The 12,197-nt window shown below is 51.4% G+C and overlaps 1 protein-coding gene across 3 annotated transcripts in view; it reads right to left on the bottom strand.

Annotated features, from left to right (window-relative positions):
- LOC149365843 (latrophilin Cirl-like) overlaps nucleotides 1–12,197 on the bottom strand; it is a 298,689-nt gene that overhangs the window by 181,440 nt on the left and 105,052 nt on the right. For all 3 annotated transcript variants that reach the window (XM_089546655.1, XM_089546665.1, XM_089546678.1), the window contains exon 3: nucleotides 2,835–3,014. In XM_089546655.1, coding sequence (XP_089402781.1) covers nucleotides 2,835–2,955 — 121 coding nt within the window. In that variant the 5' untranslated portion in view covers nucleotides 2,956–3,014. The remainder of the gene's footprint in view (nucleotides 1–2,834; nucleotides 3,015–12,197) is intronic.

Below are 12,197 nucleotides of genomic sequence, written 5' to 3'. Positions count from 1 at the left end.
TGCTTCGGGGGAGAAAAGTGCGACGCTGCTGAGTCGGCAAGCGCGTGAAAAAGACGCCAAGCCGCTGCTCTTCCGTTGCTGCTGCTGCTGCTGGCGAGTGACAAACCAAGGGCTGTCATCTGTGCGACGCGCGGCGCCGGTCGCGCGAATAAGGGAGCCTCGGCAGACCCGTAATTAGGGGCGAACCGAGGACCCGAGCGACGGCGCGGTTTCGGGTGCTGCGTGAAATTGTATTCGCATCGCTGAGCCCGCTACCAGTCTTTGGAAGAGAAAGCCCTGCCCTCTTTCTCTGTTCCCTTCATCCTTTCCCTCTCCTTAGCCTCAGCGAACGTCTGCGTCGGTTCGGGGGGAGCGCAGCCGAGCCAGCTTGCTCACTTTCTTCCAAGGAGGGACGGGAACCGCGCGTCGTTGCCGGATCGGCGCTGCCCTGACGGAGCGTTAAGGACCGGCGACAGGGAAGGCACAGGGGAGGGGAGGGGGGCTTGTGTCTTACTACTAGAGCAGCGCTTGTCAAAAGAGAAAACGCCTCCTCCCCCCTGCCTAGCGGCATCTAGCGTCGTCTTGTGGCAACTATCCCTGCCGTGTGTAGAAGCGACAGGCCGGCTGCTTTGGGCGATGGAAACGAAAGAGATAGGAGATGGAGGGGGGAGGGAAACGCTTTGGAGGATTCCCGGCGACGCCAAATGAATTGCCGCTGATGAGAAGCGGGTCGGTTTCACGGCGCGGGAGGCGCGACGCGCGCGCGTCAGCAGATGGTGGTCGCGTCACAGCGAACGTTGGACTGCTGACGTTGGACGCGGAGACAGCGCGCTGCTTGCCACATATGCGAGCCGCTGCCCTTTCCTTCGAAGGGCGCTGAAGATGACGGAGACGTCGATGTGACAGCGATGATGAGCAATGGGGACTGCTCAGCCAGGATATAAACAACGGACGGTCACAGGCGAGGATGCAGGCTCAAACGATTCGAGCAGTACCTTGTAAAATGTAGGACGGAGGCGGACGAATAGACAAATAACACCACTGGGACGGGTCGCTTAGTTCAATTACATGTTGGCAGTGCATTAGCATTAACAGCGATTATTGACTCCTTACGGTCTGATGACGTAACGTATCCCCAGCCAATGAGAACGCTCCGGCCTGGTGACGTCACTTCTCCCTAGCCAATGGGAATGCTTCGATCTTTTGGCGTCACTTGTTTCCAGCCAATGAGCGAGTTTTATGACCGACTACGCATTTTGGCTCCGTGAAGCACCTGAAGCTATCGCGTTAAAAGGAAAAAAAAAAAAAAACACCGCAAAGAGAGTTCTTCATTCAGCCCACAGATGTCACAAACGTGCTGCACTCCTCCTAGGCTCGGCGCGCAGGTACCGTGCTTGTCCGAAATGGCGAACAAGCACTAGACGTTGGCAACCATGAGCGGGGCAGTGCATGACACGGGCAAAGCCATGCTTTGCCTTCAAACGTCATGCGCATACGATCTTGGCACAAGAAAGACGTTGTTAGGCGGCTCCGAAAACGGATCTCGGAGAAAGAGATCGAATTACGGGTTAGTTACTCTTTGTTTACATCAACCGTAGCAAGATGGTCGAGGCACTGAGGGGCAGAGGGTCGCCAACGCCACCAAGTATACTACACCTAGCTGGATCTGCATATGTCCCGTTCGAATTGCTGAGAAAGCTGAGAAGTCATCGCGACGTTCCTTTCGAGCGATCTGTTTTCAAAGTTGCCAGCAAGTTCTGGGTTTTCCCTTTCTCTCTCGATTACTTTGTTCGAACGACAACACACACTTCGCGTTCCCAGACGCCGCACGCTCTCGCGACGACGTCTACACGCGTGCGTGGCGTGGAAATGCTGAAGCAGGCAGTCGGGTCTTCTCCACAGCGAAAGCCAGCAAGCGAGGCTCGATCGGCCGCGCCTGCAGGCAGCAGAATGAGAGGCTCCTGCACCCCAACGCCCGGGCGATAACGCCGCGCGCGCTGCATCCAGCTCGCTTGCAGCGCAAGCGTTTCTCGCGACTAGGAGGAGAGGGGGGCGAAAGAAGGCGGGCAAATCAGGCGCTCAGAAGAGCAGCGCGGGACGACGCGCGAGGAGCGAGTCGCAGCGCATATATTGACGCGCACTCCTGAGTAGCGCGCTCCTCTCCTTGACGCCTGCCAATGCCTTCTCCTGGCGGAGAGATAAAGCGAAGAAAGAAGAGAAAGAGAAGCGAGAGAAAAATGCATAGAAAAAGGAAAGCTGCAAGGGCGGCAACATTAACAAAAAAGAGAGAAAGAGAAAGAAAGAAGGAGTTAGACGGAGAGAAGGGGAGTGATAGAGAAAGAGTTTGGAACAGCGAAGTGAATGGGGGAAAAGAGAGTTGGAGTGTTACACGCACAAAAGGGGCGCATAAAACGGCGACAAATGTAAGCAGCAGGGCCGATATAGACGGAGTGTCAGACAGCGTATACAGTCGCGCCTTCTTTCTTCATCGCTCGCTCGTTCTCTGCGGAAAGCGGTGAAACGAAGAGGCCCAGGGCGTGATCAGAAAATAAAGGAGCTCCACGACGTTCGTCGCCCCGAGTTCACCTCAGCGCACTTTTTTCCCCAACGAGGTTTCTCGGCGGATTCCGCGACCCTAAAGAGCGCGTGGATGCAGTACAGAGGGGGCGTTGAAGGAGCTCTCCATGGCGATGACGGTTCCTGTATTCGCACATGCACACGCAAAAGCACGCGCAAAGAAAGAGACGTGTACACCTCACACGCTGGCAATTTTCATAAGGAGGTGCCTGGCGCGTTTGGCTTCATCCACGCGTAAGCAGCGGGGCGGGCACTGAGGTGTAGAATCGCTGACTCACCACCACGCCTGGCCGAAGACGTCAGCGTCGCTAGGCTGAGCAGCAGCAGTAGTCGTAGCGGCGGTATCCAGAGCACAGCCGAAGACACAGCCGTCGCAGCTCGGTGGTCCCCTCCGGCCATGGCTACGGGCTCTCCTTGCCTGGGGCGCCGACCGATGATGCCAGTCTACACCGGGGAGTCTGCGCATTGAGGAGGGCAAGAATTTGTGAGGTTAAAGAGAAACTGTGGATAAACTGAAGTAGGCGTGCGTCGATAGACTACCACGATATAACGACAAAGAGACGGATGTGTCACCCTAAAAGGAGCTTTCATAAGCTAGACAACAAAAAATGGAATAACGGCATCGTCGCCATATATCGTTTTCGCATGCAAACTGCAGTGAGGCCGAAACACCTTTTATTAATCGAATCCCTGAGGCCAGGCTTCACCGCTATCCACATTCAAGCAGTGATCACCGAGTCTCTTTCAATCTTGACGTCACGAGTTTGAACCGAATCGTGGGGGGGGGGTCTTCATTTGTAAATTAAAATTGGAGGAGAGACAATTAGGCTTTAATGATATGACGCGACTGCGTTAATGAGTTAGTGTCCATGCATATAAGTGGAATTGGTCATTCCCAACTTTACATTCATAGGTCCCTTGGGGTGCTCACACCACTCCTTATCGGTCATTATCAACTTTACATTCATAGGTCCCTGGGGGTGCTCACACCACTCCTTATCGGTCATTATCAACTTTACATTCATAGGTCCCTGGGGGTGCTCACACCACTCCTTATCGGTCATTATCAACTTTACATTCATAGGTCCCTGGGGGTGCTCACACCACTCCTTATCGGTCATTATCAACTTTACATTCATAGGTCCCTGGGGGTGCTCACACCACTCCTTATCGGTCATTATCAACTTTACATTCATAGGTCCCTGGAGGTGCTCACACCACTCCTTATCGGTCATTATCAACTTTACATTCATAGGTCCCTGGGGGTGCTCACACCACTCCTTATCGGCCATTATCAACTTTACATTCATAGGTCCCTCGGGGTGCTCACACCACTCCTTATCGGTCATTATCAACTTTACAGTCATAGGTCCCTGGGGGTGCTCACACCACTCCTTATCGGCCATTATCAACTTTACATTCATAGGTCCCTGACAGTCCTCATACCACTCCTTCCGCAATGGTGCAGCGGTAAAGGGATGCACCACTGCCATGCAATGGCAAGGCGCTGCCACCGGTGGGGCTTGTGCGAGACAGATTGCTATTCTTGAGCAACCTCCGGCGATCAATCAATGCTTTAACAGCCAGCTGCTACGGTGGTCAGTTTGCTCATAATCTGGTGGGCAGGTTGTGATGACGCCACATGGTCACGTGACCTAGGTGGCCCACCTAGGTTGTTTCTCCGGCGTGTGGCCATCTGGGCCATCGAATGCCGCCCTATTTTTCGCTCACAACGCCGACAACGCCGACACCGGATTGTCCGGGTAACGGTGCCTGTAACGCCATCGCGTTAAGACTTCTCAGTACCTAATGAGTCTCTTGGTGCCCAGCAAACATCGACACAGCCAGAAAGAACCGTTCACACTCTATCTCGCTGTCGAGAGTAGGTGCAAGTACAAAATGCATAGCAGGAAAGGTGTGGCACAATCTAGGGCACTTCACAGATGGTGGTCTTGGAACCTCCGTCATCAGCCACATTTCTCAGCTTTCCATAGAGATCGAGAGCGCGCTTGGCTGCCTTCGCAGAATTTTGTGTACGGCGACCCATGTGACCAGCTACGACCTCAGAAGCAGAAGAGGTGACGCCCGCACGTCCTAGGGCTCGCGGTCGTGGTCGAGGGCGCCTTTACTTGTCTCAAAACATTTTTTTTTCTCTCTCTCTAAACGCCTTCACAAACATTTGTGCCACAGAATGAACGGACAAAATGAAGATGACGATATCCAAAGCTCAGCTCGAGAGGATACCAGTTGTGCACACGGCACAAAAGGCTGCGGAAAAGGCTGTACGGTTCTCGCCACTCAAATCTGCCACTCGGCGGCGGTGCAGTATATGACTGCTACCGCTCAACAGGAATGTAACATGAAATAGTCTAAGCGGTATAACGCGTGGTGAAAAGCTCATTATAGTCCTATACAACTCAAGAAGGAAGCGGCAGATTTCCCTCAAAGGCTGCCCTCAAGTCAGTGGGTATAGACCGATTTTCATGACGCCGCGGTTAACCCGGGCTTACACTCTAAGAGAGTACGCTGTCCTTTAGAGCACTCCCTTCGTGCTCTAGAAGACATCTTACTCCCTTTTTACTCCCATATAGGCGTGTCCGTGCTTAGGGTGTAAATCTCTGTCAATCTACGTTAATCCGTGGTTAACCTCCTGTAACCCTTGCCTGAAATAAAGGGCATTAGTCACGGACTGACGGGCAGCGTCAAGACAATCGGTGGGCGCCACTGGGTGGACTGCTGTCTTTGAGGGGCATTGTCCGCTTCACCCTTGAGTTGTACCCGGCTATCATCCCCATCATCATAAGCCTGACTACACCCACTGCAGGGCAAAGGCCTCTCCCACGTCTCTCCAATTAACCCTGTCCTTCGCCAGTTGCGGCCACCGTATCCCTGCAAACTTCTTAATCTCATCCGCCCATCTAACTTTCTGCCGTCCCCTGCTACATTTGCCTTCTCTTGGAATCCATTACGTTCCCATTAATTCTGCTGGGAAAAGACCATGTTTTATTACCAAGAGATCGTTATTGTAATATTGTGGCGTAAACCTGGAAAGCATGATAATAATTAGTGGGTTTAGACGCGTCAAGCTAACGGGGAGGTTGTGAGACACTCGCAGTTAACAAAATTCGAACACGACTTATATTATTTTCATTCATTAAAGTAATTAATAGTGCTGAGCCAGCCGACCGAAAACTGGGCGCTGCGAAACATGCACGCGACAGGAACAAATTACAACGTACGTATGTCGCTTGAGCAAACATGCAATCTACTTCGGTCGCTGTTCTATAACTAATTCGTAGATGTTTATAACAACCCTATGTTTACAGCGCGCTGTATATGCAAACGCTTTATCACATGTAATTTTTCCGCATATGTAAACACCCGTCCAGCTAGCGTGCCTATTCAGAAAAACGGTTATGTTAAAAAAAAAAAAAGATGTTTAGATCAATACGCAGTCATGTACAAACAAGCTGTAGGAACGCGTATAGAGTCGAAATTACTATCATATTTTAGAGAAGCCACTTCCATAACGTTCTCTAGCTATTGAACCTGAAAAAAAATCACTGACAACGGAGTTCTCGTTAACGACTTTAAACACCCGTTAGAACGAAACGATGCGACTCCATCGCCTTGCGCAAGTGTTCCCTCGGGCCGAAATGCAAATGACCAGGCCATACAGCATCGCACGCAAGCGCATATGCCCCACAGCAGAGACAACCTGTTCTTCGAGCCTAGTACGCCGTCGAACGCGGTGTACATACAGTGCGCTGGAATCGGGGGATGATTTACGCGAACCGGAGGGAGCGTTCAGACGCGCTCAACGACCACCAGAGACAGAATATGGCATCTGAATGATGGGCGGGTCCTCCCTTATCTCTCACTTTATTACAGGGAACCAATAGCGGCGCGCGCGCAGAGACATGTAGAGGTAGAGAGAGAACCGCCGCCATTTTACGGCCTCCCAGGCAAAACGCTCGCACACGAAAGGCGGAAACAAGTGCGCCGGTAGGAACAAAATAAATAAACAAACACGGGAAGCGAGCGCAAAGGATAGAACGGAGAATAGCAGGCATATCTCAAGGAGTAAAGACGGTACAGGAAGGTGTCCGACGTCTCCGCGAGACGATAAAAGCTCAATTCCTCATCACACGCACCGCAAAGCGCTATAATGCGGCTATATAGTCCCCCCCCCCCCCCCCCCCCCCCCCCTCCTTCAGTTTTCCTCCACTACAGCGCATGTGTATATAAAAGCCGGCCAGAATGGAGCGCCTTCGGTGAGTCGCGGCAGCCGACGTTGCTTTGTGTTACCGCCGCCGCAAGCGCGCGCTGCCGCACGAAGTCGTCTGCTTTCGTCGTCTGCTTTGGTTTTCTTCCCCAAGAACCGCCTTCTTTCTCAGCTTCTCGTCGGACACGTCCGATATAAATATATATATCTACTAGTACGCAAGGCGATTGTTGAGCTGCGGCCACGCTTGCAGCGCTCAAGATAAACGAGTTTCATACAAAATTCACGGCCGCCATTCTGCCCCCCCCCCCCCCCCCCCCCCCCGCGTTCTCCCTTAACTCGCCGACAAGGCTTGGTTCGGGCCGATCGCACCCGAGCGCGCGTCGGCCCGATCCGATCCGAGACAAGCCGAGCCACTTCGTGCGCCTTTTATAAGGCGTAAAATAGGTTATAAAGTGATTCTCCCCGTTTCGATTCCACTTGATTCGCTCGCTGAACAGCCTGTCCATTAAGTATTTAGGCTCCAGAAGCGGCAACCAAAGAACAGCGTGGCGTCGTGCCGACGGAGGTGTAATCCGCGGAGAGCAAATGAAGACGGCAAGAGTCGGAGGAAAAGAATAAACAAAAACGAAAAAAAAAAGAGAGAGAGGGACGCCGTCTGGGAGCAAACACGACGAACAAGGCAAAACACTTGCGAGGTTCACGATGCCGAGGAGAAAAAGAAAAAAACAAAGAGGGGAGGACGATGGGAGCTAGTTTCATTTACGCCGGCAGCGGAGACGAGCAGACGCACGCACACACGACTTGGCAGTTTTGTTCGGTGCCTGGCGCTGATCGGAGAACGGCGCGAAAGAAAGAAGAATAAAAGAAGGAGAAGCGAAAGAAGAGAGACGAAGAAAGCGCGGGAAACGACAAGGGAGCAAGCACGTAGAGAGTGACGCGACCGTTGTCTTTCTCTGCTGACTCGAGGTTTCCAAGAAGAGCCTGGGGCTTAAGAAAACGAAGCCTTCGTTGGGGCTTCGCTTAAGTGGAGACGCCGCTGGAGGCAAAGAGCTCGGCGAAGCTTGTTCTTTTACCACCGCTGCGATGCTGTCGGTCTCGATACCTCGTGCCGCGCTTTCGGAATCAACGTACGGTGAATGTGCGGCGATGCGCTGAAATTGCAACGAATCGAATACGAGGCATTAGGAGACATTTAGGTGCTGCCTTGACTGGTAAAGTTAAAGGGAAACTGAGGATAACTCCGTCCAGTTATTGTTCCAGTAAGAATTGATTCTGCTGCGCTTTCTAGCTATGTTGACAGTCATCCGGTACCAGAAGGCGAATTTATCGCAGAAAACATTGGATTTAAAATTTTGCCTTCAAGCAGGTTCAAAATCGTGAAGTCATAACCGAAAAGCACGGGCTGCCACCGTTTTCAAGTGAATGGCGGTGTAGGTGTGGTCACGGAGGTGTGGAAAAAACTAGGAGGGAGCGTTACGTGACATTTTTAAGCCTAGTCAGAAAAAGTATAATGGAAACCATCTGGAGAAACAGGCCCTCATGTAACCAGGCAGGGGTAGACTCTAAACACAAACACGCCTATGTCGGAGTTAAACGGGAGTAAGCTGTCCTTTGGCGCACTCCGTTTTATAACGGAGTACGCTAGAGGACACTTTACTCCCTTTTTACTCCTATTATTTGTTTTAATTGAATTCGCATTCCCACCACTGAGACGGCAGCGCGGGCGTTAAAATCGAGCCCCAATATTTCCCAGCATCCGTCCCAATGGGCACTGAACATCCCTTGGACGTCCTGAAGACATCCTGGACGTCTTCAGGACGTCTAGGGGAGGTTCAATGTCCATTACGGTGCCTGGAAGCTACTCGCGCACAATTCGGAAGAAAGCACCCAGGAAGACAAAAACACCGGCCTCTATAAAACACAGGCAAACCCTTCAGTCGCCAAGGCCCTTTTGCTATCCGGCTGATTCGCCGAAGTGCCAGGAACCGCTGACACGGCCCTTGCATTCCTTGATTATTACTTTTTTCCATCTCTCTTGCGCCTTCTTGTCACAAGTGTATCACAACTTCGCGACCGTCGAAATATATAGAAAAAGAAGAAAGAGACGTCAGGGGGGAGAGGATCGAAGCGGACGCGGGTCTCGGGCGTAATTGTGCCTCTGCCGTCAAACGCCTGCGGGGCAGATTGCTGCCTTCGCGGGACGAGACACGGCCGCCAACCACAAGGTGCCTCACCGTCCTCCTGCTCGAAGAAAAGCGGGAGGGGGGGGGGGGGGGGGGGGCAGCGGAAACAACTATTTGTCGGCTCCGCGGAGCAAGTGCTTTCGGCCGCGGCGATTGAAATTGAAGGCTGACGGCAACCTTGTTGCTTGTTTCTCGCCTACATCTTTGCTCCGTTTGTTATGGTCCAGTAAGATTCCTTTGTGTTCCTTTTCTGCGGACATGTGGAACTTTGTCGCCGCCGATCTTCGCACGCATTGTTGGGAGTGTCGAAGGATAACGGTTATGAGACATCCGCGTCGGACGGTGCCACAGACAGGGACGAAGCAAAGACGAGACGAATCACACGCGCGATGCACAAGCAACGAGTGGTTGTCCAAGCGAAGATGGCTAACAGATCACGGAAAACAAGGTCACGGCCAAGTTCTCCCCCTCCCCCCTCTCCTGGGGAGAACTGCAGGTGATCTTGTCCGGAGGGTCGAGGTGCTCGGTGGGCAACTCTGTTCCTCGGGTCTAACCCACATGTCTTACTAGTCAAGGGCGTTGCTTCTGTTTGTATATTAGTGCTGAGCTGTCAAGAATATGAGCGACAACAGCGGCCTCTAACGCTTCTCGTAAAGGTCGCCGCGGTGGCTGAGTGGTCATAGTGCTCGGCAGCTGACCTGAAAGATACGGGTTCGATACCGGCCGCGGCGGTCGAATTTCGATGAAGGCGAAATTCTAGAGGCCCGTGTACTGCGCGATGTCAGTGCAAGTTAAAGATTGGTTTATGGGGTTTAACGTCCCAAAGCGACTAAGGCTATGAGAGACGCCGTAGTGGAGGGTTCCGGAAATTTCGACCACCTGGGGTTCTTTAACGTGCACTGGCATCGCACAGTACACGAGCCTCTAGAATTTCTCCTCCAAAGAAATTCAACCGCCGCGGCCGGGGTCGAAGCAAGTTAAAGAATCACAGGTGGTCGAAATTTCCGGAGCCCTTCACTACGGTGTCCCTCCCTGAGTTGCTTCGGGACATTAAACCCCAATAAACCAAACCAAACCAAACCAAACCAAATAAACCGTTTCTTGTAGAAGTCAGCTGCAATGATTGGGCTGGATGTGCGCAGCCATTGAAAAAAAAAAAAAACACTAGGAAGTCGGTTTTTAGTGGAGGTGGAATTCGAACCCAGTACCTTCCACATGTGAGCCGGCTGCTAATTACTCAATACACCAATTCCCCAAGATTTCCCACAGTGCACTTGGCCCCGGGCGCCTCTCCCGAAAAAGAAGAAATGTGTCCGGCGTTCGTTTATGTTCAAATTGGCTGGTGGTTCAGTCAGCTGAACGCTGCAAGAACGTTTGCAGTATGAAGACGGAGCAACTGCAGTGAAGATTCTGAGTGTTTAGCGTTGCTGAAGCGACGCATCTTCAATATATATGAAGGAAGCCAAAAGTCATCGAAACCACGGTGCATAGGAGAATGTTTCTACTTTTCTTTTTTTAACTTTTGCTGTTCATCACTGGGAGAATAACATTGTGATTATTTTGTCGCTTAAAGTCGCTTAATTATAAAGCAGAAGAGAAGACAACCATGCTGACGGTGGGATCTGAATCTCTTTCCGTTCCCTTGTCTGCTATATATATATATATATATATATATAGTATATGCGGGCATCTCGGAAATGTTTGCGGGCCAGCGTGTTGTATGGCGCTCCAGCTTCGCTCTCAGCTTTTCCTGTTTTGATGCTCACAACGCGTCAGCACGGAACAATATGCGCGCACGTAATGCATAAAACGCGCCGCTGCTCCATGCATTACTTAATTTGACCCGCTCTGGAAGGAAGACTCGCATCCCGTTTCACTAAATCCGCGCAGTACTGTGGAAGCTACAGCCGACGCCAGGGGCAAGGGCGCTGAATTTCAAACGCTTCCAGCCTCCAAGATGACCATTCACGATTCACCGGTGCCCCGGATGTCACATTGCCAGCCAATCGCGATTGGCACAGGACAATCTCGAGGTGCTATAACGCGCGGATGGCTTCGTGGTTTAGTCTGTACAGCGGTTAGTTATAAGGCCAGCCGGAGGAGGTTCCATTAACGCTGCATGCTTTTTTCAAAAGCGCCCGGACGTCGCCCAAGGGTGCAGCGGCGACGTGGGGCTAGCACCATAAGCGACGCGCGCGCGAGTCGATCGAAACTAATCTTCATTTCTTGACCTCGTGGAATATTTAAGCCACGGCCGGACACAGCTGCGGGCAGCCGAGGAAGTTCAGCAGTGGCGCGCCACCGACATCGGCCAGCCTCTCCACGAAATTGCCGCCGCACCCGTCGCCGGTGGGAACCGAGCGTCTTGCTCGCGAGCAGCGCTTCCGCCAAAGCTGCGAGGCTGGCGGCGTGAAAATTTAAAACCGGCGAAGTGCGCGCGCGCCGGCGTTTCCGGCGTTGTATGGGCTACTTTTCGTATAGAGGGTCTCGCAGCTTGGCAAGGATTTTTTTTTTGTTAAATACGAGAGCACTATACGGCTTGTCCCGTCAGCAGAAAGAATCCTCTGAGGATAAATGAGTGAAAGTGTGATTGTGACAGATATCGTGTGATAAAACGTTGCCGTTGGAAAATTTTGGTTGATGACGTGTAATTAATTTATTAATTAAACGCGAAAAAGATACACTTCCCTCACAAAAAAGCTTTAGGTAGTCTATAGGGTGTCTATAAACTTCTGTCTATAAACTGTCTATAGACAAATCTTGGAGAACAGTCTATAGGCAATACAAACGCCACTGACAGTCTATAGACAATCTATAGATTTATGGTCATACACTTTGAGTAGAATTTTATTTATAGACTGTCCATATAGACTATGAATACGCAAAAAGCGATATCTATAGGAGGACAACAGATAAGTAAGAGGTCTATAGACTGTCTACCGAACATTTTTATAAGGGTTAGACATCAAAATAGCCAAGTAGACTTTTATCTATAGACAGTCCATTATATAGACTATGAAAGACAAAAAGCAATATCTATAGGAAGACAATAGAGTCAGTAAGAAGTCTATAGACTGTCTACAGACCATTTTTATAAGGGTTATACGACAAAATAGCCACGGACGTCGATATAGTACATGGACGTCGGAACAGCCACGGACGTCGACATAGTATGCGGACGTTTTGCTTTCGCGTTGCTCCAATGCGGGTCGCCGCAGTGATCTCAAAAA

Source organism: Amblyomma mixtum, chromosome 1 (genome assembly GCF_055824585.1).
Source record: "Amblyomma mixtum isolate Tamu chromosome 1, ASM5582458v1, whole genome shotgun sequence".
Classification (NCBI taxonomy): domain Eukaryota; kingdom Metazoa; phylum Arthropoda; class Arachnida; order Ixodida; family Ixodidae; genus Amblyomma; species Amblyomma mixtum.
This window is presented reverse-complemented; position numbering and strand designations above follow the sequence as displayed.